The 25047-nt window shown below is 35.5% G+C and overlaps 1 protein-coding gene across 1 annotated transcript in view; it reads left to right on the forward strand.

The window, feature by feature from the left end:
* The window catches only part of Dhc64C (dynein heavy chain, cytoplasmic), a 1087706-nt gene that overhangs the window by 993824 nt on the left and 68835 nt on the right, over positions 1–25047 (forward strand). The window contains exons 83-85 of the mRNA XM_090398628.1: positions 14714–14817; positions 15033–15271; positions 23200–23323. Coding sequence (XP_090254754.1) covers positions 14714–14817; positions 15033–15271; positions 23200–23323 — 467 coding nt within the window. The remainder of the gene's footprint in view (positions 1–14713; positions 14818–15032; positions 15272–23199; positions 23324–25047) is intronic.

The raw sequence follows: 25047 nt of genomic DNA on the forward strand, positions 1-25047 counted from the left end.
ACTATGGTGAAGCTGGTCTTTCTGATCATGCCCTGAATACTTTACATAGAATTGACTGGAAAAGCATCTGTTGTTTGCATCATACCAAAACGTGGTATGAATGTAAATTTAAGGAGTTTAAATTTACATTCAGGCTTGTAAAATTCTTATCAACCGCCCTAATCTTGACAATAATGATGGTCTAAAAATCCCAAGAATATGAAAGTCACATATTCTACCCACATAACCTTTCTCCCTAAGAGTTAATTATAAATAGGACTATAGGTGTAATCCAGGATCTTAAATCTAATATAAAAATTCTCTTGTTAAATTAGGACATAATGGTTGAGGTAATAATCTATCTATAGGAAAAAATTTTTCCCTAATGCTGTCTTAAATAGAAAATGGCTTTGATATAGTTATTTTAATTCAATTTAATCTAATTTTTCACTAGAGGTCAGGTCAGTGGAATAACCGTTAATCAAATCATTGTCTCGTTAGCATACATACTGTGTGAAATGTAATATAGCTTGTCTCTGTAATATGTGTATACTCCAGATGATGACCTTAATAAGAAGGTCAAAAGGTCGGGAAATTAAAATTATTATTCTAACACGGTTGTAGAGTCCATAATTTGTCTAAAATGAATCTTTTTTGTTGTTATGATACATGTTATACAGTATATTTATCTTCTTATAGATAGATAGATGGACATGTTATGAACATTTTATACTATAGATAAAATATTGCACTATGATATAAGCAAAGTAATATAAACATTAATTAGGAATTATATCTATTGTATATTCTTGATAAGGATGTCTTGTTGAGAAGAGCACAGTATGGTTTCATTTAGGGTAATATATGTTAAAATAAATTACTTAATTTTTACCACTTGATAGAAATAGATTAGTATAATGGCTATGATGTGGTTTATTTAGTATTTATTTAGATGACGGATCATATACAGTAGAAAGTCTCTTCAAAAAGACTGATAGATGCAGAGTGTCCCATAGTTCAATGTTAGAGCCTTAGTTCTTTATTATATTAATAACTGATGGTCTGAGGTAAAATCAGGTGTGCAACAAGAGTGCACATCATCTCCACTGTTATTAATTATGTATGTGGATCACATTATGAAGGAAAATGGTATTAAATCTGATATCAAAATTGGTGATGTTAATCTTAGCTCTTTACTTTATGCAGAAGATGTTATACTTTTAAATAAATCCGGTACTAGTCTGCAAGATTTCCTGACTAAATTGAATAACTGTTGTAATAAATTTGGTATGAAAATCATCATTAAAAAGACGAAGACTATGAAAATAGGAAGAAACATTGAAAACAGCAATTGCATCATGAATGGAACAAGTAAAACTTTGCAGCTATTTAGACACAGTTTTTATTGAAGATGGGAAATTAAATTTGGAAATAGACAACAAATTAGCAAAGATGGTTTGGTAGGAAATCAACCAAATAAATTTATATGGAATAAGATAGAGAGAGAGAGATTCATCAAAACACTAAACTAGCTGTATACAAGACAGTGTTCAAACCATTTGAATTTATGGATCTGCGAGTTGGGTTAGATAAAACCCTTGATCAAAGATCACAGATATGAGAGTCCTGAGAAAGATTAGGAGACTGAACAGATCTCATCAATGGCAGTATCGTATTAAAAATTAGGATATTAGGAAAGAACTTGATTATTATTATCCTATACACCCATTGAGGGTACCTATCAGGAATTTGATGATGAATTTTTTTCTTTGCAGATGTTACAAAGATGGGCAGAATAGTCGTTTGTTTGATGACCTACCTTCTTTACAGGATGACCTTTAAAGATTTGATGATTATAAGTGCGGTTTAAAATTCAATTTGAACAAATATATGCTTTTCGGTAACGATGCACAGACTAAAAAAAGTTGATGAAATCAACAGTTTGGGTATTTTAGTTGATAGGATAGGGAACTTAAATGCAGGAAGCATATCAGTCATAATGTTATATACAGCAGCAAACAAATTAATCTGAACAGCCAAATTTTCATCAAATTTTTGGTGTTGGTTTGAGATATAGCATCATCATCAGTTTCCTCATGTGTACCTTCAAGGGGTGTTCAGGCTACTATGACAGCACAAGATCTCCTACCAACAATTTACCTACAAGTTAATCTATTAGTTATCAGCACTCCAATATTGTTGTATATGACATTTCACTGGAGGAAAGTTTATATGACATTTCCTGCTTTAAAGGCACTTCTGACTGAATCAATCCACCAAAACCTTGGTCTTCCTCTTGGTCTCATTCCCTGCCATCTAGGCATCAAAACCACCTTAAATTAGCTCTGCTCACACATTCTTGAATGTTAACAATGTCAAGGAACTTAACATTGTTAACATTTTTAATTTGATTCTGCAATTGATACCATCTGTTCACTCATCTAAATTTTCTCAGAACTCTCATATTTATGGTCTCTAGTCTTTTGCAGGGCTATGGAGTCAGTACATAAAACTTCGACTCTGATTCCAAGTTTTCTAGCCATTTCTCCATTTAAGCCTAAAAAGGCTGGTTGTGAAAAAAAAAAGATAAAGCTACACTATTCTTCACTGCTATTTCAATGATATGGGTTTTTTTAACTTTTCTGGTATCATTGTTACGATTAGTTTGTCAGATGTAAAGAATCTTGGTAGTTGTGTTTGGCCTCCAGTAGATTTTTGATCTTTTTTTAGCCCTGAAGTAGAGGAAATGTTTTTATTGCTGTCTTTCTCATTCACAGCTTCTAACACTTTAGGATGAGAATGCTGCAAGTGTCTTTTTAAATTTGATGCTCTTGTCGGTGCATTTTTATCATAACCACAAAAACTACTGATTTTTGCATCACATGCTTTTTCATAATCATCATCTTCTATAATACATTGACACCCATTATGTTTCCAATCTGTTGTTATTGTAAAGTGTTCAAAAACATCAGACTCTGTTGACAATTTTTTTTTTGCCACTGTGAATTTTTTCTTGGGATGCTGCTTTCACTAATATAATGTATAAATTATCACAAAATATGTTTTATTTTGAAATTTACAAAGAATGCAAAATTAAAATATATCCTGAAAATATTACCTGAAAAAATAGGTCAACCAAATTATTATCTGTGAAATAGGAAATGTAAACTTTTTATTTGTATTATAATTTAAATTCATTATGAGTCAGAGTCAGTACATTTTTACCGACTCTAACTCCAATAAATCAAGAATTGCTTCTGACTCTGACTCCACAGCTTGTCTTTAAGTGCTTTACTTCTAACCCAGTTCTCAGATCCATTGTTTAAAACTAGTTTGAACACAGTCTTGTATGCTGCTAGTTTAGTATTTTGGCTAATTTCTGTCTTATTCCATATAAATTTTTTCAACTAGCTCTCCACCTTATCAGCTTTGCCTGTTGTCTATTTCCAAATTTAATTTGACATTTTCGCTTAAGACTGTGCCTAAATAGCTGAAATATTTTACTTGTTCTATAGGTTTTCCATTGAGAATACGGCTAGTTTTCTTTGTTGTGGAAATTTTCATAGTTTTTTTTTTTTTTATTGTTGATTTTCATACAAAATTTGTTACAGCTGTTACTCAAATTAGAGAATCTTGGAGATTTGCATGGGATGTGTTTAGGAGTACATCATCTGCATAAAGCAAAGGACTGAGTTTGATATCTCCGGTCCTAATATCATGTTTAATGTCACTTTCTTTCATGTGATCCATATAGATAATGAATAAGAGATGTGCCTCCTTGTCTTACCCCTGATTTTATCAGACCATCTTATGTGTTTTTTTTTTTCAGTTCAAACTGCTGACTTAACTTAGATATGGACAATGCATTGCTTTGTGTAATGTACCATTTACCCCATATAATTGTAGTGTTATAAAAAGCATTTTCCTGGGTACCATGTGATGTCTTTTCCAGATCTACAAAACTAAAGTACAGATCCTTGTTATATTTCCATGATTTCTCAACTATTTGTCGTAAAGTGAAAATCTGATTCTGACAACCTCTCTTTGGTTTGAATTCAGCTTGTTCTGCAAGTTTTTCTTCGACAATTTTTCTCAGCCTCTTTTGAAGTATGCTTGTATAATACCAGGAACACTTAGTAGAGAAATTCCTCTGTAATACATTCAGCTATATTCTCTTTTTTTATGGATAGAAACTATGAGAGCTCTACTCCAGTCATCTGGAATTCAATCTTCTGACCAGGTTCCCTGAATTCTGCGTTGTGGCCACTGCAGAACTTTTATACCTCCATATTTGAGCATTTCTGTTTGGATATCATCTCTTGCAGCTGTCTTCCCACATTTCAAGTTTTGACGGCTTTTTTTTTTTTCTACCTCAAGTATTCATATGTATTCCTGTTTGCATTCCTCTTGAAAATTTTTTATCACTGTTCTGTAACTGCTCTACTCCGACATCTAAGATATCCTCGTCTTCAGTTTTGATGTCACCTTTATCATCTTTGAATCCTCAATAGCCTCTTCCAGAACATTGTCACCTTTCTGATATTTATTTTCTGTATTCTCTCCTGTGTCTCTTCTCCACATGAACTTGTGCACATCTTCATGTTGGAACATGGTGTTAGTAATGACTGGTCCTTGTCCTGAGCAGAGGTCTAGCAGGTACTTACCATTAATTAGCCTTGCCATTTTTCCCAATTTTCCTCAAACATTCCTAAATTCATTTCCTACTATGCTTTTTAGATCTCCAACAAAGACCACTTGTTCCATTTCTTTATATGAACTGTCTGCTATAATGACTCAAAAAATTCCTCCGCCTCTTCCTTAGAAGAATTTTCTGTGGAACCATGGGCACAGATAAGTTTCATTGTCCATTTCTCCATTTTGAAGTTTGGCCACATAACTCCAGTTGAAACTTCTTTCCAATCAAGAAGTTTATCTTCAGGTTTAATGTTGAATGTTATCTCTACCCCTTCCATTCCTTAGTTGTTATTGCCTGAATATAATATACTATATTTATTACTTAGTAAGATCTCACCTGTTTTTTTCTTCTTTGTGTCAGTATTGTCAATTATGTCCATTAGAAGGTTTAATATTAGACTCTTTATTTTGATGGTTCCTATCTTCAATTCTTCTGCCATCCAGTTTGTTTTTCTTCTAGATGCCAAGTTGGAGTTTGCTCTGGTTGCCTGAATAAACAGTAGAAGGGGCATTATGTAACTGGGCAATGCCCCAGTCAGCATGAAATCAAATCTCATGTTTTCCCATCATATGTATTTCTGATTTAAGCCAATAGAGAGTACAATTTGGTCAGCTATGTCCCAGATTGCCAATCCATCCTCATTTGCTCAGTACTCAGTGAATACATACTGACAGAGTGTATCACGTGAAGATTGGACATTAGGTGAAAAGCCTCAGTTGGTTCTCCATGTGCCTTAAAGGCGATGTGGAGATCTCCTTTCTGTGATTTGGCTTTGACCCTTAAGCAACCCAGTAAGAAGTAGCAATGCTAAATTATATACCTCAAGTGAAAAAAAACAAAAAAAAACATGGTTTTTAGTGTTAAGTGGATAACTAACAAAATCAAACAAGAACTGCAGAGGTAAAAGAAGTATTCAGCTGCATGATGAATATAAGCTTCAAGTGAGGAAAGTAGCTACTTCCACTTATAGTAAAGAAAACAAAAATAGAATACAAGAAGAAAGTACCACTGCATCCAAAGAAAATCCTAAACAGTTCTTTCATTATGTGGCCAATAAGAAGAGAAATTATTGCAGATGAATGACTATTAAATGAGAATAGTCGACAAGTAACTAATGCAAGTGACCTAGTGAAGTTTATTAATCATTTTATTAGAGCAGTTCTTCCTGGTAATGCAGGTTTTATTCTTGTTAATATGGGGAAAGATTGAAAGTTTAGAAGTGTATGATGAGAATGCATTTTGAATACTAAGCACACTGGTAGTCAGTAAGGCCAGTGGGACAAGATGGGATTTTGTCACATTAAGAGAATTTACTACTAGAGAACTGATAGCTTCAATCATTGACCTGGCTGTTCCTTGAAAGTCTCTCTGCTGGAAAAGTGCCCAAGGAATGAAAGGTAAGGGTTGTGGTAGAATAGAGATGTCGGACTATACACCAGTTTGTATTTCTTTGGTAGTTGTGAGATTGTGTACCAAATGGATCAAATAAGGGTAATATTATGTGTGAAGGTCAGCACGAATTTGTTAAGTAAGGGTCACTCTTGTTTCAGTAATTTGCTTGCTATTATTATAAAGTAATAAGGGTGGTTGAAGAGGGAAAGGCACATACTACTGCTTGGATTTGCAAAGGCATTTGACACGATGCCACATCAGTTAACTGTCTGATATCATAGTTGTGTGTGTGAGAGAGCATTATCAAGGATGGTTACAAGTGAGAATTACACAGGGTTCAGTACTGTGACTTTTGATGTTTAACATGTTACTGATATTGCCACTAGATTGCAGCAGAGATATTCTGCTTATGTTGTACTTCAGGAGGATTTGGATAAACTGGATAGGTGGGCAAATGAATGGGGATATCTGTTTAATTCAACTGTATGGAAGGTCATGCAATTTAGGATTGGCTGGTGAGATGTTACATACTGTGTTAGTGGAGTCTTAGAGGAAGACTCCACTTACACTTGCTTACCAGAGGAAGGTAAGCAAGGAAGGAATCTTTGGGTGATATTTAATAAAAATTTTAAGTTTAGGGGACATCCTGATGAAGGTAACCCAGAGGACTGCTACAATACTGAGAAGGATGTTGACCAGCAGAAATAAGAGTGGTGATGCCATTATATAAAGCCATATCTGGATTGTGCTCAGATCTTGTCAGCAGGATTTGAAAAGGATAATTAACCTAGGAAAGAATACAGAGGCAGATAAAAAATTATACCAAGACTGGGTTCCATCTGTCTGGGTAACATTTTCAGTTTCACCTCCTACTGCTTGTCCCCATTCTTCATTTAACTCTTCTTTTCCATTATCATGAAAGTCATCATAAGGAAGTACATTTTAGCTGCAGATCAGGAAGACATTTCTAAACAAAAGTAAAAGTTAATATTAATAAGAACTTTGACTTAAAAAAAAAAAAAAAAACTTTAAAACACTTAAAATCTCAAAAAATATAATACATGCAAAGAAAATGTTCCTTGTAAACATCATCAACATTCCTGGCATTTAATACCAACATAAATAATGTGTGCCACCAATTAGTCACCTGAACCCAGTCTCTTATTCACAGAATCTCAACTAGAATTTCAATAACTAGTGTGCCCTTGAACTATTCAAACTGCACTTTATATAATTCTGTCCATGACAAGGATAATACACATGATTTTGATACCATCTGACATAGGATATTGAATCTGATGGATGCACGTTTTGTATCACATTTGCTGTCTTTATTGCTTATTCAGATAACTACTCTCCACCCTCTTGATTATTTATCTCTGAAGAGATTTTTTAATTTCAAATATTTAAAAAAGTGAGTAAGTCTTCCTTATGGACTTCGCTGTGCATAACTTGGATTCCCTTTTCTAATTCTACCATTCTGCTAATGAGCTATAAGGATAGATGCATAAGGATAGCAGCAATGTAACGTGTGTGGCTCACACACACACACTGCCAATTTACCACCAAAACTAGATAATCATAATCCTCCTCCAACATTCTTGACCTTTTCTTAACCCGCTTCCTTCCAAATATATTGTAGATAGGTTTTCCTCTGTAACTCGAACTATAACCTCATTCAAGTTTCTTTTACTATGTAGTGTTCTTTACCCACCCATACCTAGTGTTGATTCTTTTGATATTACCATAGTGTCAAATAGGATGACTTTTCCTCTCTCCTTTCCTTATTCTGATTATTGTTTTCATTCTGATCCAAATACCTTCATCCCATTCTAATAACGTGTTACTAAAAGGATTGTTTGCTTTTTTTAAAAGCAAATAATCCTTTTAGTACCTGATAAAGATTGATCAGCACAGCTTCTGCCTTCTATGCTTCACTCATCCTGATGGTATCATTTTAACATCACCAAAAATGAGAGCTTCCTGCCATCATTCTTCACTTGCATAATGACCATGACAAATCACTTCCTGCAGTAGCAAGAATATAGTTCACTCTTCTGTGACTTTTCTAGTCTTTCAGAAAGAAATTAGAAAAATCTTAGATAGCTTAGATACCAACAAGTCTTCTGGTTCTGACCGGACTCCTTTTCCCTAATTTATTGTACTTAAAAACTTGTGCTCCAAAATTAACTTTATCCTATAACATATGCCCTAGAGCATGATACCAAACCTATATTAAGCCTATTCAAAAAAAAGGGGGGGTGGGGGATAAGTCAATTATGAAACTTTTCCCATTTAGTTCTCACCCCAGAATAATGGGAGAAGTTATCAACATCCAGAATTTTCAGAGCCTTGGAGGCCTCCTGTCCGTTGCCATCCATCTTTTGGATATAAGCCATGAAAAGGTTTGAGAAACTGTTGTAGTTGCTCTTAACATGTTCAGGGCATTTGATCAGTCTTTCACAGAGGTCTATTCATCGAGCAACTGTAGACCATCAGTATATGCATAAAGATGTTCTACAGAATTTTGTTTATGGAAATTAGTATAAAAAAAAAGAGTGCTTTTTGTTTCAGATTACCATTTTCAATTGTTAGCACATTTATATTATGAGAACTGCATGATTAATTGTTTGTTTTTATATCTGTATATATATATAGTTGTACATTGTTTACATATTACGCTTGCATGTAGCGCTAATTTTTAACAAAGTGAATTTATTTGATTGTAATTTAGTCTGGCTAAAGTTAGCATTATAGTTTGATGTTTATGTTTAAAATATATAAGTTAAAAAAATTTACTTAGTTGACCAAAAATGTGAGTTTTTACCTCTTTCAAGCAAAAGCACCATAAAGATAACATGTAATGGCGACAGTTTCTTTCACTTCACAGCTGAAGCGGATCTGGAAGTATCATGCAGTCTGGAGCATGTGAGAGTAAACAGAACACATTACAGCAATCCCTTGATTAGTGCACCTAATGCATTCTTTAAAACAGGTGCATTAATCAAAAACACACTAATCGAATATAATAACTTATGGGGAAAAAGCATAATTTGTTCCTCAGATTTCTTTTTTGACCCTTAATTTTTTTTATAAAAGAATTAGGGTATGTCTCACCTAGTTAAAGGAAAACCATGAAGCTGAAGACAATAAAACATATTCAGAATATAAATTTATTATTCTGCTTCTTAACAAAGAATTGAGCTAACGTAGTTTGGCGGGCATTCTGTTTCTTTTTTTTTTGATACAACTGACGGTATGGCCCTATTGCCTCTTCTGCAAATTTTGCTAGTTCTCGCTTCACCAGGGTCAGTCTCTAAGCATTGCTGCTTAAAAACTTTGATTGTACGAAAACTATTTTCAAATTGTTTTTGTGAAATCTCTTTGGGCTTGTCAGTGATTAAATTTTCTTCATATTCTTCAGGATCTTCCCTCTGTACATCTAAAATTAGCAGGTCGGAATCACTGAACTTCTCAGAATAAGATTTAATTAACTTAGATTCATTTGAAAAGCCTCTGAAATCATTTGCACAATGTGGAAGAATGTGCTTCCAAACAGCTCGAATATTGCTAGGAGTAATTTCATTTGACTTTGCGACTTTACAAACTCTCTGAAGAAGCTACAAATGCAGATAAGGAGATATCTGCACTTGTAGCTTCTTCTGCGATTAGAACATTATGTAGGCTATTTCTCTTTTTGAAACGCTCAAATCACCCAGCAATAACATGGAATTCTTCTTCTTTTCTATCATTGATAGCCCTTTCTTTCCAGGTTACAAGGAGACAATGCTTTTGATTTAATAAGGCCAGTGTTTACTGGGATCCGTTTTTGGTTACAATCTTCAATCCATGTAAAAAGAAGTCTCTCTAATTCAATCATTATAATACTTGGATTTCAAGTGCATGCATGATAAACTTGAAGCAGCTTTACCTTTCTCTTTGTATTCAGCAGCTGATTCACCCATTTTTGTGTTCTTGTCTTATCTTTGCTCTGGACTCGCCTTGTTCATTTTTCTTTATTATTTCAAGTTTTTATTCCAATGAGATTACTTTTCAAATCATTTTCATGCTTTAATTTTTTGCTCACTAATTCTTTTACTCATGATTAAAGGTTAGGAAAATAATTTAAAATAAAAAAGTAAGGAAAACAATTGCACGTGATATGATCAACAAAATGCTATGTAAATCAGACAACGTAAATTTTGGCAGTAAATTTGGAACATAGTGTACATGGAAATAGTGTAGTATGCCATTAAAAATTAAATTTGCAAAATAATGTTTCAAATCGGTAACTAAATTATTTCATCCTGGTGAGTGATTTTTTAAATAGTTAACCATAAAAATTGTAGATCGAAAATGTTTAAAAATCTGTAAAATTTATGTTTAAGATGTGTATAGGTGCACTAATCGAATTTGGGTATCGAAAAAAAAAATGACACACTAATTGAGGGTGCATTAACCGAGGGATTGCTGTAACTTGTAAACATCCAGATGGGGGGGGGGATACAATTATGTTGAGATATGGAAGAATTTTATGGAACAAGTGGGAAAAAAGTTCCATGAGTAGCAGTCTTTCAGAAAGAAAGATGTTTTGAAAGTTATTTAGCTTATTTATTTCGTATCGGGGTTCCCCACTTTCCTTCCCCATCCCTTAGGATGGGTTGAGCCCTCCTAATGTGGGATTAAATACATATTGTATAACTATAGATCTTGTGTGTTCACGGGGCCAGTTTGCCTGTTCTAAAAATCCTAGTTCTTTAGAAGCAGGATACAATGGTTGTGAGGTGTTTATGCCAAGAGAAGCTTGATGTCAGGGTAATTCCAGGAAGAGAAATCTCATCTTGTCTGGAAATTCCTGTTTTCAGAAGTAATACTGGAAGAAAATGGTTCTTTTTTTTTTTTTTTTTGTGAGAAATAAGACAGGACTGGGTTTTATTAGCATTGAAATCGATGAGGTTATCTGAACCCCATTGGAGGATGGCTTGGAGATTAGGATTAAGGGCAGTGGTGGTATGTTCTGTAGATGCAATGTCATCTGCAGAACTATTTATTAGGTTGAAGGTCAACTGAAGTAGGTCATTGATATATAGCAGGAAGAGGGTTGCTGAGAGGTTAAGGAACCATCACACATAGTGTGTGTCCAGATAGAAAGCTAGCAATCCAACTACAGAAGTCCTGAGACAGACCAAATAATGGTAGTTTGCTTACTAAGCCTTTGTGTCAGATCCAGTCAAAATCTTTGGAGATCTCAAGTGCAACCACTTGAGATTCACCAAACTTCTCCATGGCATTTGTCCAGAGATGGGTTACATATGTTGAGCAAATTGCCTGTTGATCAGCAGTGATGGAATCCATAGTGGCAGTCTTTCATTAGTTCACATCAATTCACATTGATGATTTTTTCATTACTTTAGACAGGACTGAGGTGAGGTGAGATAGGGTGGTTAGTTTGATGGCAGTGACTTGTTGTCCTTCTTGGGAATGGTTGAATATAGGCCAATTTCCAGGCTGTGTGATAGATACAAGTGTAATAAGAGAGTATATACAGGCAACATAGGATAGGATTCAGTTCTGGTGCATAAACTTTCAGGACAACTGGAGGAATGCCATCAGGGCCAGGAGATTTTTTTTGTGTGTCTAATTTGGATAGTATTTTTCTGATCTCTTTCTGGCAAAAGGATATAGGGGCATTGTATGTTGGCCATCTTAAATGGTGGGAGGGGAGGCATTTACTGTTGTTAGTTATGCATGCATTGGAAGCAAAGTGTGAAGTCAGGATATTGTCTTTTTCTGTGGATGATGATGCAATAGAACCATCTGTACGATAGGGATGGGAATAGTGTTGGACAGAAATTACGACCAGTTGCTTTGGCAAGAGACCAAAAGGCTCAGCTGCCATTTGGATTGGCTGCTAGTTTCCTGCTTTTTGCTCTTTCAAACTCTGTTTTGGAAGCATTTTTTTTTTGTTGTTGTTGTTGTTTTTTTTTGCATCATTTCGGGCTTGAGTATAAGCTCTAAAGGAGGATGGAGTTCTTGATTTGAGCCAATTATAGAATGTTTGGTTTTTCATTTATACAGCCTTGGCACATCTTTTGGAAAACCAGAGTTTAGTTAGGGAATGGCAGTGCAGAGTAGTGTGGGGTTTTGTATGTTTCCATTCTGGTTTAATATTACTTTGGTGATAAGTTTGGGTTGGAAGGCCAGAAGCAATAGTCAAACCATGGGAATGAGACATAGAAGTTACGGAGGCTCTCACTAGGCACTGTTATAATGCCAAACTATTGTATGGGAGTGACTGTGTAGCATTGTTGCATGGAGGAGAAGATGAGCACTAGATTGTGGTCAGAATTACCTAGGGGATCCACTACATTCACTGTGTATTTGGAAGAGTCATTTGTGAGGAAGAGATCTAGGTTGTTTGGGGAGTGGTTTGGGTTATCCAGTATTCTGGTTGGCATCTGAAGAAGTTGTGTATGGTGACGGCTGTTTCAGCATCTCTGCCTGCAAGAACTGTGCAACTGGAGAAGGAAAGCCAGTTGGTGTTGTGGACAATAAAATCTCCTAGAAGCATGATTTCGCTGTTGGGAAAGTGAGACTGGAGAAAATCAATTTTTAAGGATAGGAAATTAAAGAGCTTAGAGTGGTTGGTGGCATTAGTGGAGCAAAGCAAATAGAGACAGCAAATGAAATTTGACTGAGTGAGGAAGGGATATTTTCAACCAAAGAAGGTCAGAAGTTGGGGAGATTGTAGGTTGAGTGCTCTCTGGCAAGGTATGGTATGCACAGGCACCACCTTTAGATCGAAAGGAGTTAAAGAGTGTGTAGTTTGGAAGGTTGAGGTGAATAGTGCTGGCGGGGGGATTTGAGTTTCTGCCAAAAAGAGGACATGAGGTTTGGTAGACTGAAGATGATAGTGGACACTATTAAGGTTAGAGTTGAGGCTAGATGTTGGTGAAGTGGATATGCATGGTTCTGTGATTCATATATTTGACTTGCGCATTTCCTGTGCAGTGCCTGCACACTGGTCTCCATTGTGGCTACTAGTAGTGCCTTGATTATTTGCACTAATTTGGCTTGTTTGTAGTCTATGATCCAATTGTTTTCTCCATTTTGGCATTTTTCTTCTAGTTGTTTTTGAAGATGATGTTCTTTCTGGGAAAATGTTAGGTCTGGTCAAGCACATATGCGCGATTAGGGGGGATAAGCATCCTTGAACTCGTTGATCGCTGCTATTAATTTAGATGTGCTTGTCAGTGTGTTAAACGTCACTTTTATGAAATGCGGAAAGTTCGTTCCTGTACTTAACCCACTACATTCATCTAAAAGTTTAGTTTCCACAATTTTTCCTTGTCTCTTCTTAAATATTCTTGCACAATAATTCATATACAGCACTTTTATACCTTCACATTTAAGCATTTCTGATCGAATGTCAATCACTCCAGCTGCCTTTCTACATTTTAGATATCTGATTATTTTTCTGGAACTTTTTCTACCTTCAGTATCAAAATGTACTCATGACTAGATTCCTCGTGCATATGTTTTACAACCCTTTTGTCACTATTTTATTTAATAGTTTTTCAAAGTAATTACTCTCTACACAGCCAGATATCATTCTCTTTCAGTTTTTGTCTTCTTCGTCAACTCATATCATTTGATTTTGTTTCGAAACTTTTTTTCCCATCTAATCTCTAGGATATTTTTTATCGTCATGATATTTGGCCTCGCTATTTTTCCCAAGATCTTCCAATAACGTTTATTTAGCTACTTACACAAAGAATACTTACTGATTTACTTCTGAGAATTTCAATACACCTCCTTTTTTAAGGTCTGCCTTCCAAAAAATTTCATTTTAACTTCTTGAGTCCACCATGAAGTTCTGATTATGTATCCTTGCACACAATTTTTGTGTGTGCCTCTTTGGCTGAGTTATTCAAGGGTTTTTTTCATCTTTTGATGTTAGGTCTATGTTTTGTTTCTTGTTTTCAAACTTTCATTTTTTTTCTCCCTCAAATAATATTTGAGTATAGTTTACATCCAAAATCTGCTCATTATTATTATTAAGAGAGACCTTCAGGGAGTCATCGAGGGAGGCCACATACTACATGCACCAGCTATCATACTTATTCTTGAATTCGTTCACACTGCTTGCACTCACAACATCCCATGGCAATTCATTCTAATCACACACCACCTATGAGAGAAAAATCTAGCCCTCGTCCCCCCCCCCCCTTAGCGGCATTCATTCTCAGCTTCCAAGGATGGCCTCTTGTCCTTTCCCCACCCTCCATAAATTAAAAAAGTCCATCAGTTGAAATCCAGTATGACCCTTGATTATTTTTAAACTTTCATGGATGGATATTTCACTTTTCATTGCAATAATCATCGTTTCCCATGTTTTGGTTGTTGCCAACTGATAGCTAGCATGGCTCATATGTTAGTATATGTTGGCTTTTCTCTGGGTGCCCTAGTTTTCCATCCCCCTTTTTTTTTTAATTGAAATTTAATTCCATTGCCACTCCTGATAAACTTAGGTCTCCTGGTACAAGGCTGAAATACTATTATACAGTACTGATGTATATTCTTTTTTTCTGTACAGTATTCCATTTTTATTACTATTTTAAGTACATTTATTACTCTTTAAAACAGGCGTGATCAGTTTTTGCATTGGGTAGAAAATCTATCAGATCATCAGACCCCATCTTGGCTAGGCCTTCCAAATAATGCAGAGAAGGTCCTTCTTACAACCAGAGGTAAATATTTTCCTTTCTCTCTGTCATATTTTACATAATATTGATAGTTTTTATGCAGTGAAGATTTCCATTGTTTTTTTTACTGTGATTTCCATTGTACTTAGTATACAATTTTAAGGAAAAGTATATCCAGCCAAAAGGTTAATGCTCTGTGATTTAACTATAATAAAATGAGTAATACTTTGTTGTTTGTTTGGTTGTGATTTATTATACAGGTACAGATTTAATTGCCAAGCTCCTAAAGATGCAACTACTGGAGGATGATGATGATATTGTCTACCCATCTGATGAACATGAAGTGCAAAAGCGAGAAAGTGATGGTCGACCAGCTTGGATGAGAACACTACATAATTCTGCATCTACCTGGTTAAGACTTGTTCCTCAGAGTTTAATTACATTAAGACGAACAGTGGAAAATATCAAAGATCCCTTGTATAGATATTTTGAACGAGAGGTAAATATATGAAATTAATTTTTAATACACAATTTTAGAAATACAATTAAAATAACCTTTTTTTTTGTTTGCTTGATATTTTATTATCTAGTATCTCATTCTCCTCCATTCTATATATTCCAGATGAGCAAATGCAGCATCTTATAAATGAGTACTGGTTATATTTGAAAATCATTCGTATGGCAGGGGCTTACTGTATTTTCAAGAATTGTAGAGTGTTGTAGTCAAAGCAGTAGTGCAATAATTTGATGATCAACTTTTATCTCACTTTTTTTGATAAAAAAAAGTTTCCAAGTTGTTGGTTACATGCCAGATGAGGACAACTTGTAGTAGTGATAATACAAGATTGGTTTTAGTTCTGGAGTATAAGCTCTTGGTATAATTGGAGGAATGCCACAAGGCCGGAAGACTTATCAGTATCAACGCTATTGAGTACTTTTTGATGTCCTTCTGATGAAAGAGGAGACATATTGTGTGTGTGTGTGTGTGTGTCTGGAGGAAAAGACTGATATCTTTAGGAGATACTGCTATTGTACCAGCAGGATGTGAGAGGGAAACATGGAGGAGCAGCAGTTATATCCCACAACCTTTGAGCAGGAAGCAAGCCTAATGCATGCTTTGTTACTTGTTATAGTGTAAGCTGAGTGTGAGACTTGAGTTCTGCCATTGGATGTTAGCTGAATTTTTGGCTTAGACTGCTTTAATACAATTTCAGAGAAATCTGCCGATTTTGAGTCGAGTGGGGAATAAAGACACTCGACCTAGCAAGAATAATTTCAGTTATTAGATTGGTGCATGTGTTAAGATCAAGAGCGGAAAGAATAATCAGATTGCTATAATTCATAATTGGCACCATTGTAGTGCCAGAGAATGTTAGGCTAGGATTGACTAGGAGAAAGACAACCTGTAGAAAAGAAAACATGAACAAAGTCATCATTTCCAGGAGAACCAATTAAGGAAATGTCTATGATGCTGGGAGAATGATCAGAATTATCTGGAATATTAATGGATTGGTGAATAATTGTATTATATCATTAATGAAAGCAAACAGTTCATTTCTCTTCCATCCTAGTCTCTGAAATTGGAAAAGGGAAGCCAGTGTGAATTATGAATGGCCAAAGTCTCCAAGGAAGATTATCTCACTATTTGGGTAATTTGACTATGTAATCGGGGTGCTTAATGGTCAAAGCTGTATAACTGAGAGGAGACCTCCACATAGCCTTTAAAGGAATGCGGAGAACCGACCAGGGCTTCTGACCTAATGTCCAATCCTCACCTTCTCATGGTGCACCCTGTTGGGTATCTACCTGGATACTGAATGAATGAGGATGGCCTGGCAATTTGGTCGATTTAGCTGACCAAATTGTATTCTTATTGGTTAAACCAAAATAAAAATTGATGGTACAATATGACAAAATTTCATGCCAGCTGGGGCGTCGCCTGGTTGAACAAGGCCCCCATTGTTTTTTCCAGGGAACCAGGGCGAACAGCGAAAAGTCAGCTACTATAACAAATCTGAAAACACACCCCAACTCTACATCACCAGAGTTAAAGATCGGTACTATCAACATAAGAGGCCTCGATGGCAAAGAAATGGAGCTAGCTGAGGAATTAGATAACTACCAGATCGACATAATAGAGGTGACTGAAACAAAAAAAGACAAAAACTGGTGAGATCTTTCTGAGTAATAAATACAAAATGTTATATTCAGGCAATGACAATCAAGGAAAAGAAGGAGTAGCCATAGTATTCAACACAAAATACGAGGCTAATCTTCTTGAATGGCAGTCAGTCTCAAGTAGAGTAATGTGGGCAAATATGAGAATGGGGAACTGGACAATGAGACTTATTTGTGCCTATGGTCCCACAGAAGGTTCTACTAAGGTAGAAGTGGAGGAATTTTTTGAGGCTTTAGAAAAAGCAACTGACACAATGAAAAAGGAAAAGTTGGTCCTTGTTGGGGATCTGAATAGCAGAGTAGGAAATAATTGTGAGACATACAAAAATATTTTGGGAAAATTTGGAGAAAAGAGCAAAGCTAATAATAATGGCAAATACCTGTTGGATTTCTGCTCAGGACATGGACTGGTTATTACTAACCATGTTCTAACATAAAAATGTGCACAAATTCACATGGAGAGAAGAGGCAAGAAATAAGAAAAGTCTCATTGACTGTGTTATTGTTGATAGTGATGTTTTCTCCCTGGTGCAGGACACCAGAGTGTACAGAGGATTTGAAATTGGAAGAGATCACTATTTAGTCTTGAGCAGGATAAAATTGAATTTCATATTGAAAAGAATAACATGTAAGAAAGTTTTAAAGCGAATAAAAGTTGAGCAGTTCTCAGATGTGACCTGTAGACTAACATACACAAAGATTATTGAAGAAAAAATGAAAGTGTTTCAAAAACAGGAACCAAACCTTGGAGATTCAGTGGCAAGCTTTGAAGAAAACCCTGATTGATTCAGCCAGAGAGGCATGTGGTGAGCTTGTCTGCATGGATAGAAAAATCAGGACTCCATGGTGAACACAAGAAGTTAAAGAGGCAGTGAAGGAAAAGAAGAAAGCATATCAAAAGTTCCTGGCAAATAAGTCAGCTTATGCTCTTAGTGAATACAGAGACAAATGTAAGAAAGTGAAACACTGTAAAACTTGCTGAACAAAAGTCATGGGAGGACTTTGGTAAGAACATAGAAAATAAATATTAAGAAGGTGGTAAGATATTCTGGAGGTTGTTGAAGACGCTTAGAAATGGTGGAAAGAGTGCTGCAAAAGGAATTAGAGATGATAAAGGTGACATGAAAACGGGAGAAAAAGATATCCTTGAAGTATGGAGTAATTACTTTGAAAAACTGCTAAATGAAACAAGCAGTGATGACAGCACAGTGATAAAAAAACACTGACCAGGCATGCAGTCAGGAACATATCCGTACTTGAAGTAGAAAAAGACATCAAAGGCTTGAAATGTGGAAAGGCAGCAAAAGTAGATGATATTCGACCAGAAATGCTGAAGTATGGTGGTATAAAAGTCTTACAGTGGCTGCACTGCATAGTTCAGAAAGCCTGGACAGAGGGATGAATTCCCGATGATTGGAGTAGAGCTCTAATAGTGCTCATATATAAAAAGGGAAATAAAACTGAATGTGAGAATTATAGAGGTATTTCACTACTGAGTGTTCCTGGCAAGATCTATGCAAGTATAGAGAAACTGTTGAGAAGAATTGTAGAAGAAAAGCTTGGTGAAGAACAAGCTGGATTCAGGCCAAATAGAGGCTGTCAGGATGAGATCTTCACTTTACGACAAATAGTCGAGAAAGCATGCGAATATAACAAAGATCTGTATTTAAGTTTTGTCGATCTGGAAAAGGCATATGACAAGGTGCGAAGAGAGAAGCTGTTCAATACGCTACAGTTATATGGTGTCAATGGGACATTATATCAAGCAATACTTAGTCTGTATTTTGAGTTGTATGTCAGCAGTTAGAATTGAAGGATGTACAGGAAGATGGTTTAATGTTAAATCTGGTGTGAGACAATGATGTACATTATCCCCTCTGTTATGCATTATCTATATGGATCACATTATGAATGAAAGTGGTATTAAACATGATATGAGAATTGGAGATGTTAATGTCAGCTCTTTGCTTTATGCGGACGATGTTATGCTTCTAAATAAATCCACTACAAGTTTGCAAGATTCCCTGACTAAATTGAATAACTGTTGTAATAGATATGGTATGAAGGTTAGCATTAAAAAGCCAAAGACAATGAAAATAGGTAGAATTGTTGAAAATGTCAACTGTGTTGTTTATGGTGAACCTGTGGAACAAGTAAACCATTTCAACTACTTAGGCATGATTTTTAGTGAAGATGCTAAATTAAATATGGAAATAGACAACAGAATCAACAAAGCTATGGTAGGAAGTCAATTGAATAAATTCATATGGAATAAGAATTTATTCAATTCAATTCAATTAAGAAATTAGTCAACACTAAATTAGCTGTATACAAGACAGTGTTCAAACCAGTTTTAACTCGTGGATCTGAGAGCTGGGTCAGAAGTAAAACACTTGACCAAAGACTACAATCCGCAGATATGAGAGTCCTGAGAAAGATTAGAGGCATGAACAGATGGCATCAATGGCAATATCATATTAAAAACGAGGATATTAAGGAAGAACTTGACATTGTTGGCATCCAGGAATGCGTTAGTAGACCTAATCTCAGGTGGTATGGTCACTTAAACAGAATGGGCAAGGAAAGATTAGCAAAACAAGTGTTATCTGCCAGGTTGGCAGGAAAATGACCCAGAGGAAGACCAAGATATATATGTGGATTGATACACTAAATTAGCTGTATACAAGACAGTGTTCAAACCAGTTTTAACTCGTGGATCTGAGAGCTGGGTCAGAAGTAAAACACTTGACCAAAGACTACAGTCCGCAGATATGAGAGTCCTGAGAAAGATTAGAGGCATGAACAGATGGCATCAATGGCAATATCATATTAAAAACGAGGATATTAAGGAAGAACTTGACATTGTTGGCATCCAGGAATGCGTTAGTAGACCTAATCTCAGGTGGTATGGTCACTTAAACAGAATGGGCAAGGAAAGATTAGCAAAACAAGTGTTATCTGCCAGGTTGGCAGGAAAATGACCCAGAGGAAGACCAAGATATATATGTGGATTGATACGGTACAATGTGCCTTAGATGATAGAAATATAAGATCTGATAATGATAATATCGGAGTCTTGACAAGTAATAGACTTATCAAGATATTTGGAGGAAAATTGTAGATAGGAAGTTAGTAATGATGTAAATTTTTAATGTAGTACTATCATATCCTGTACACCCCTTGAGGGTACATGTCAGGAATTTGATGATGATGACTATGTAATCAACTTGCAGATATAAATAAATCAGAATTAGGAGAGCTGTAAATTAAAGGTAAGAAAGTGAAGTTAGGCAATCTTAATCCAAAGGAGATCATATAAGTGGGATTCCAGGTCTAGTAACCTTTGGTATGGAATATCTGACCTGATAAATACATAAGCTTGCCCTTCTTGCAAAGACATGCATGATATCATATGGAAAGTTTAAGTGAAATATAGTCACAGAGGATGCCAGTTGAGGTTCAGTGATGATATTTTATTGATTTTGGGGTATATATATTTTTTTGCAATATTTTTGGTACTATTTTTGTAGGAGATTTATTTTTAACCCAGTGACTATGTAATTTTATGTTATCTTTCATGGTAGTGATAGAGCATTAAGAAAATTCATTGAGCAGGGGGCATGCAGCATTGGTGAAGGACTGCTAGTTTCCAATCTCATACAGTACCCAGACTCCAATCCATGTGTGCCTTGGATAGTGTCCCTTTCTTGTGCAATACTCAGACTACCTCTTGGCACAACTTGGCAGTGTAAGCAGCAACAGCATTATTTACTGGTTTATTGGGGAACTCTTTTGAAGTGTTACCAACAGGTTTGATCTATGTACTGTCAAGTTGCTGGCCAACAGAAAGTGCTTTATTGCTGTACCCTCAAACTGCAGAGATGCTAGCTCCATAGAACACAGAGAGGCTTCCACACTATATACCTTTAGGGGATTATATGACTGCATCTGATTGGGAAGCCTCTTGATGCTTCCCATTTGGGTTTGGTCCCATGTACTGTATGGTAGCCAATTGCCAAACCATCTCAATGTATTCTTGAATAGCGGAAGTGTAGAATCTCTATATTATGCTTAGCATATTCTGAAGGGTATCACTCTAACTGCATTTTGAAAGGAAGGAGAAAAACCTAGAACCTGTTTCTTCTTCCCCCCCCCTCCCACCACCATCACACACACACATTTTAGGCAATATCCATTTCAGATTTTAAGTATGCAGTGTGGCAGGCAATTAGGCAATGAATGTCATTACCTCTCATAGTAAACTTAGTTGGCATTTCCTCTCTTTGCAACAAGAATGCTATAATGCATTTCTGCTGAAGCAGTACTTCCCAGTACTTATCATATAAAAAAGTAATGGATACTCTCAATTCCTTAGCCTTGTTAACATCAGGTTTACATAAAACCTCATATATCTTGCACTTCCACTACTCACCTCTATCTCTTTTCATCCCTTTAAACATTGCATAAAGCAGTTATTGCCAATATGGAACATCACGAAGGTGTCCATGGAATAACCACACCATCTTCTTCATTGGTTACCTTACTTAGACAAGGTCATCCTGCTGCAAAACCATTTCAATGTATTCTTGAATAGTGGAAGTGCTGAATCTCTATATTATGTTTAGCATGTCCTGAAGGGTATCATTCCCACTGAATTTTGAAAGGAAGGAGCAAAACCTAGAACCTGTCTCTTCCCCCCGCCACCACCACCACACACACACACACACACCCATTTCAGTTAATTCATCCATTTATATTTCTTCTTCCTCCTGCTGACCAAAATTAGTTCTGTTCCTTTTGTGTGTGTTTTCCATTGCTTTAGTTTTACTATTCATCCATTTCCATTGGCCCTATCTCTTCAGTTGATCTTTGGTACATTATATGCCAGTCTGGTTGGCTGAGCAGTTAGCTTATCCACTCTCCAGACAAAAGCCTGTGGGTTCAAATCTGCCGTAGGAATGGATGTTTGTGATTGTCTGTGAAAATATAGTGATGGTGGTCATGGGCAGTAGATGATGTAGTTGTTGGATTGAATGGTGGATTGAATGGTGGTAGAGTTGTAGAGTAAGTGCCTTTCCTCGACGAGTCTTTGGACTCCTTGGAGGTATTAAGTAATAATAATAATTATAATAATTTTTTTCAAAAATTATTTTTGACTAATTTTTGTCAAAAACTTGACAAAAATTAGTCAAGTTTTTCAAGTTTCCACTAAGCAGCATAGTGATTTCATAATTACCATATTAATAGTGCAACAATATCCTTTGTTGCAGAATGACAACTAGTCCATTCAGTGCTATGCTAGTCTCAGTGCCTTCATACAATACTGTACAAATTCACTGAGACTAGCAATATAGAACTACAATTTCATATCATTTTGCAATATATGTAATAAATATCTATTGAAAACTAAAACTGAAGCAATTCCAAAAATTTTAACTAAGATTCTTAAAATTTAAATACTTCCCAACCATTACAGTGCCATTAGTGCATATACAGATATTAATAGGAGCTGTAAGTAAGCACTTAAAAATTACTTTTTTCATGTGTGTATGTATTTTCATCCCATTTATCTTTTCTAAAATTAAACTTCATAAATAAAGTTTAAGTTTATAGAAAGTTTTTCTTCTTAGTTAGAAAGTAAATTATGCTAGACAAGAAATCATATTTTTGTTTTAATCCTTTACCCAAGCATAAGCAAACATAGCACGTAAATTATTTGCATGACTATGCTACTTGTAAATAGAGGCTGGGGGACTTCATAACAATTGCAATGTATGTATTGCTGTGCAATGATTAGAAAGGGTTGCTGCTCATGGATATACTAATGTCAATCAATGCAGAAGTCTTATTAATCATATACAAGTAGCAAAATGGTGTATCACCATATCATTAAAATATTTTGGATGAGAGCTAGTTGTAGCAAGTTTTTTGCTTTGTTAGCTCTCAGTACCTTCATGGGTCTAGCTGCTGATGATGAAACCTCAGTAAAGGTTGAACAAAATCTGGGTAATGACCCTTACCATCATGCATGACATAGATACATCCAAAAGGAAATGTGCTGTACATTATGGGAATATTGAGACAGTTAATTGTGAAGTCAAGAGCTTTTACGTAGAAGTAACCTAGTCATGATGATGATGCTTTTGCATAAACTTTGTTTGCTTACTTGGGTAAAGTATTAAAATAATGTAATTTAAAGTATAATTTATTATTGATAATAGCTTCATAATATCTCATTTCCTATATTAGGTAAATATTGCTGCAAAGCTTCTATTTGTCGTGCGCCATGATTTGGAAGATGTAATTTCCATATGTAAAGGAGAGAAAAAGCAAACTAATTATCATCGTAGTATGATAAGTGATTTAGCCAAAGGTAATCATTAAAGGATTGTTTTTTCTGATTTCTGTTTAATTTCTTTTAGCTGTAGTTTACAATAGTTTTAGTGTAGTTTTCACTAGTGTTTTTCAAATGTTATTGGTATTTAAAATTTAGTATATATCGAAATAGTTAATCTTTTGACATGAGCAAGTGTGAATAGTTTCTGGGTAAAAGGAAATAATGATGCCAGATTGAAGAATAAGAGATACTGAATGCAGAAATTTATGTGCAGGTGTAACAGTATGTGTAAGAAAGAATGCCAGCATTTAGGATTTGCAAGAGATGAGCAAATATGAAAAAGGTATTGAAGGTGGTGGTGGTGGGGAGGGAGTTTTGTATAATGGTAGAAATTTCAAGGCTGTGACAAGTATTTCACGATACCAGACGTGAATTCAAGAGACTATAAAAGCATTTGGTAAATAACAGCAAAGGTAGGGATAGGAAACATTACATGGAAACAAAGGAAAGTACACTGCAGAAACTGAAAAGGATATTGTGAAGTACATGAAGAAAGCATGTTTTCCAGCTGAAACAATTCACAGCATTACCAAGATCAGAATCAGGCAGGCATATAAAGTCAAAGAAATGATTGTACTGTTATGAACAAATGATTTTAAGGAGATAAGTATGGCATGAGAAAATATATGAAGGAGTTGTTTAATGAGGCAAAATAGTGGAGATGGGATGGGAAGAGTCAAGATATTGAGTTGGAGAGTTGTGATTTGCAAATGATTTAATGCACAAACTGTAAGAGAAATTTTTTTGCATTATGTTGATGTATAGAGTGATTCTGATGATTAGAACCATCAGTACTTCCAGTTGGATTTAGAATTAAGTGCTTGGAGAGATTGTTTGGGAGTGTAATTAATCAGAGAAACTATTTTTCAGAATGGTTGCATCAGAGGCTGGTGTGTGTGCAATTTGTGACTGCATTAAGAGAGAGAGAGTATCTTGATAAAGATAATATCAAGAATGTCAAGACTAGTTTTGACAACAGTGACTGCAGTAAGGAATAGAAAATTTGCACTAGGAATTAACTCTGACTTCTTCTTTTCAGCCATTTTCTGTCCACTGCTGGACGAAGGCCTCCTCCAGTTCTTTCCACCTTTCTCTGTTCTTGGCAATGATTGACCAATTTTCCCCAACAAAATGACAATTCATCACTCCATTTTCTTTTAGGACATCCTCGGCCTCATTTCCCTTCTTTTGAAATCCAGTTCGTTAGTATGGTGGTCCATCACTCATCTTCTCTTCTGGATTACTGGATGGCTCTGACTGCTGATATGAAATAGTCAGGTTGTTGACACTTACTAGGATAGCTATTGTGGCTATGTTCACTAATGCTTGGAACAACAGGAATAAAGTTAATGGGCACATTGTATGCAAAGAGGACATACAGAATGGGAAGAAAGATAGAATATTGCTGATGATTGCAGATGAATTAAATCTGGCAATAGTAAACATTCTCAAGTGGTCTGCAGTGAATTCATGGCTATTTATTAGAGGAGCTGTTGCCACCTGTAGGCCAGGTGCAACAGCTGCTCTTATTTAAAGAGTAACTATGAACTGCATATATAGACAAACCTTATGGATAAGAAGGAAGGCAATCATTATGGCTGATTTCATCCATAATGAGGATATAGGCTGGAGGGAGGAGAAATGCATTCTGGATAAGGGATAACTTCCATAAACAACATTTAAGGGAGAAGACTCAAGAT

This window comes from Typopeltis vanoorti, chromosome 10, assembly GCF_054136105.1.
Source record: "Typopeltis vanoorti isolate ZY-2024b chromosome 10, IOZ_Tvanoo_1.0, whole genome shotgun sequence".
In the NCBI taxonomy this organism is placed as follows: Eukaryota; Metazoa; Arthropoda; class Arachnida; order Uropygi; family Thelyphonidae; genus Typopeltis; species Typopeltis vanoorti.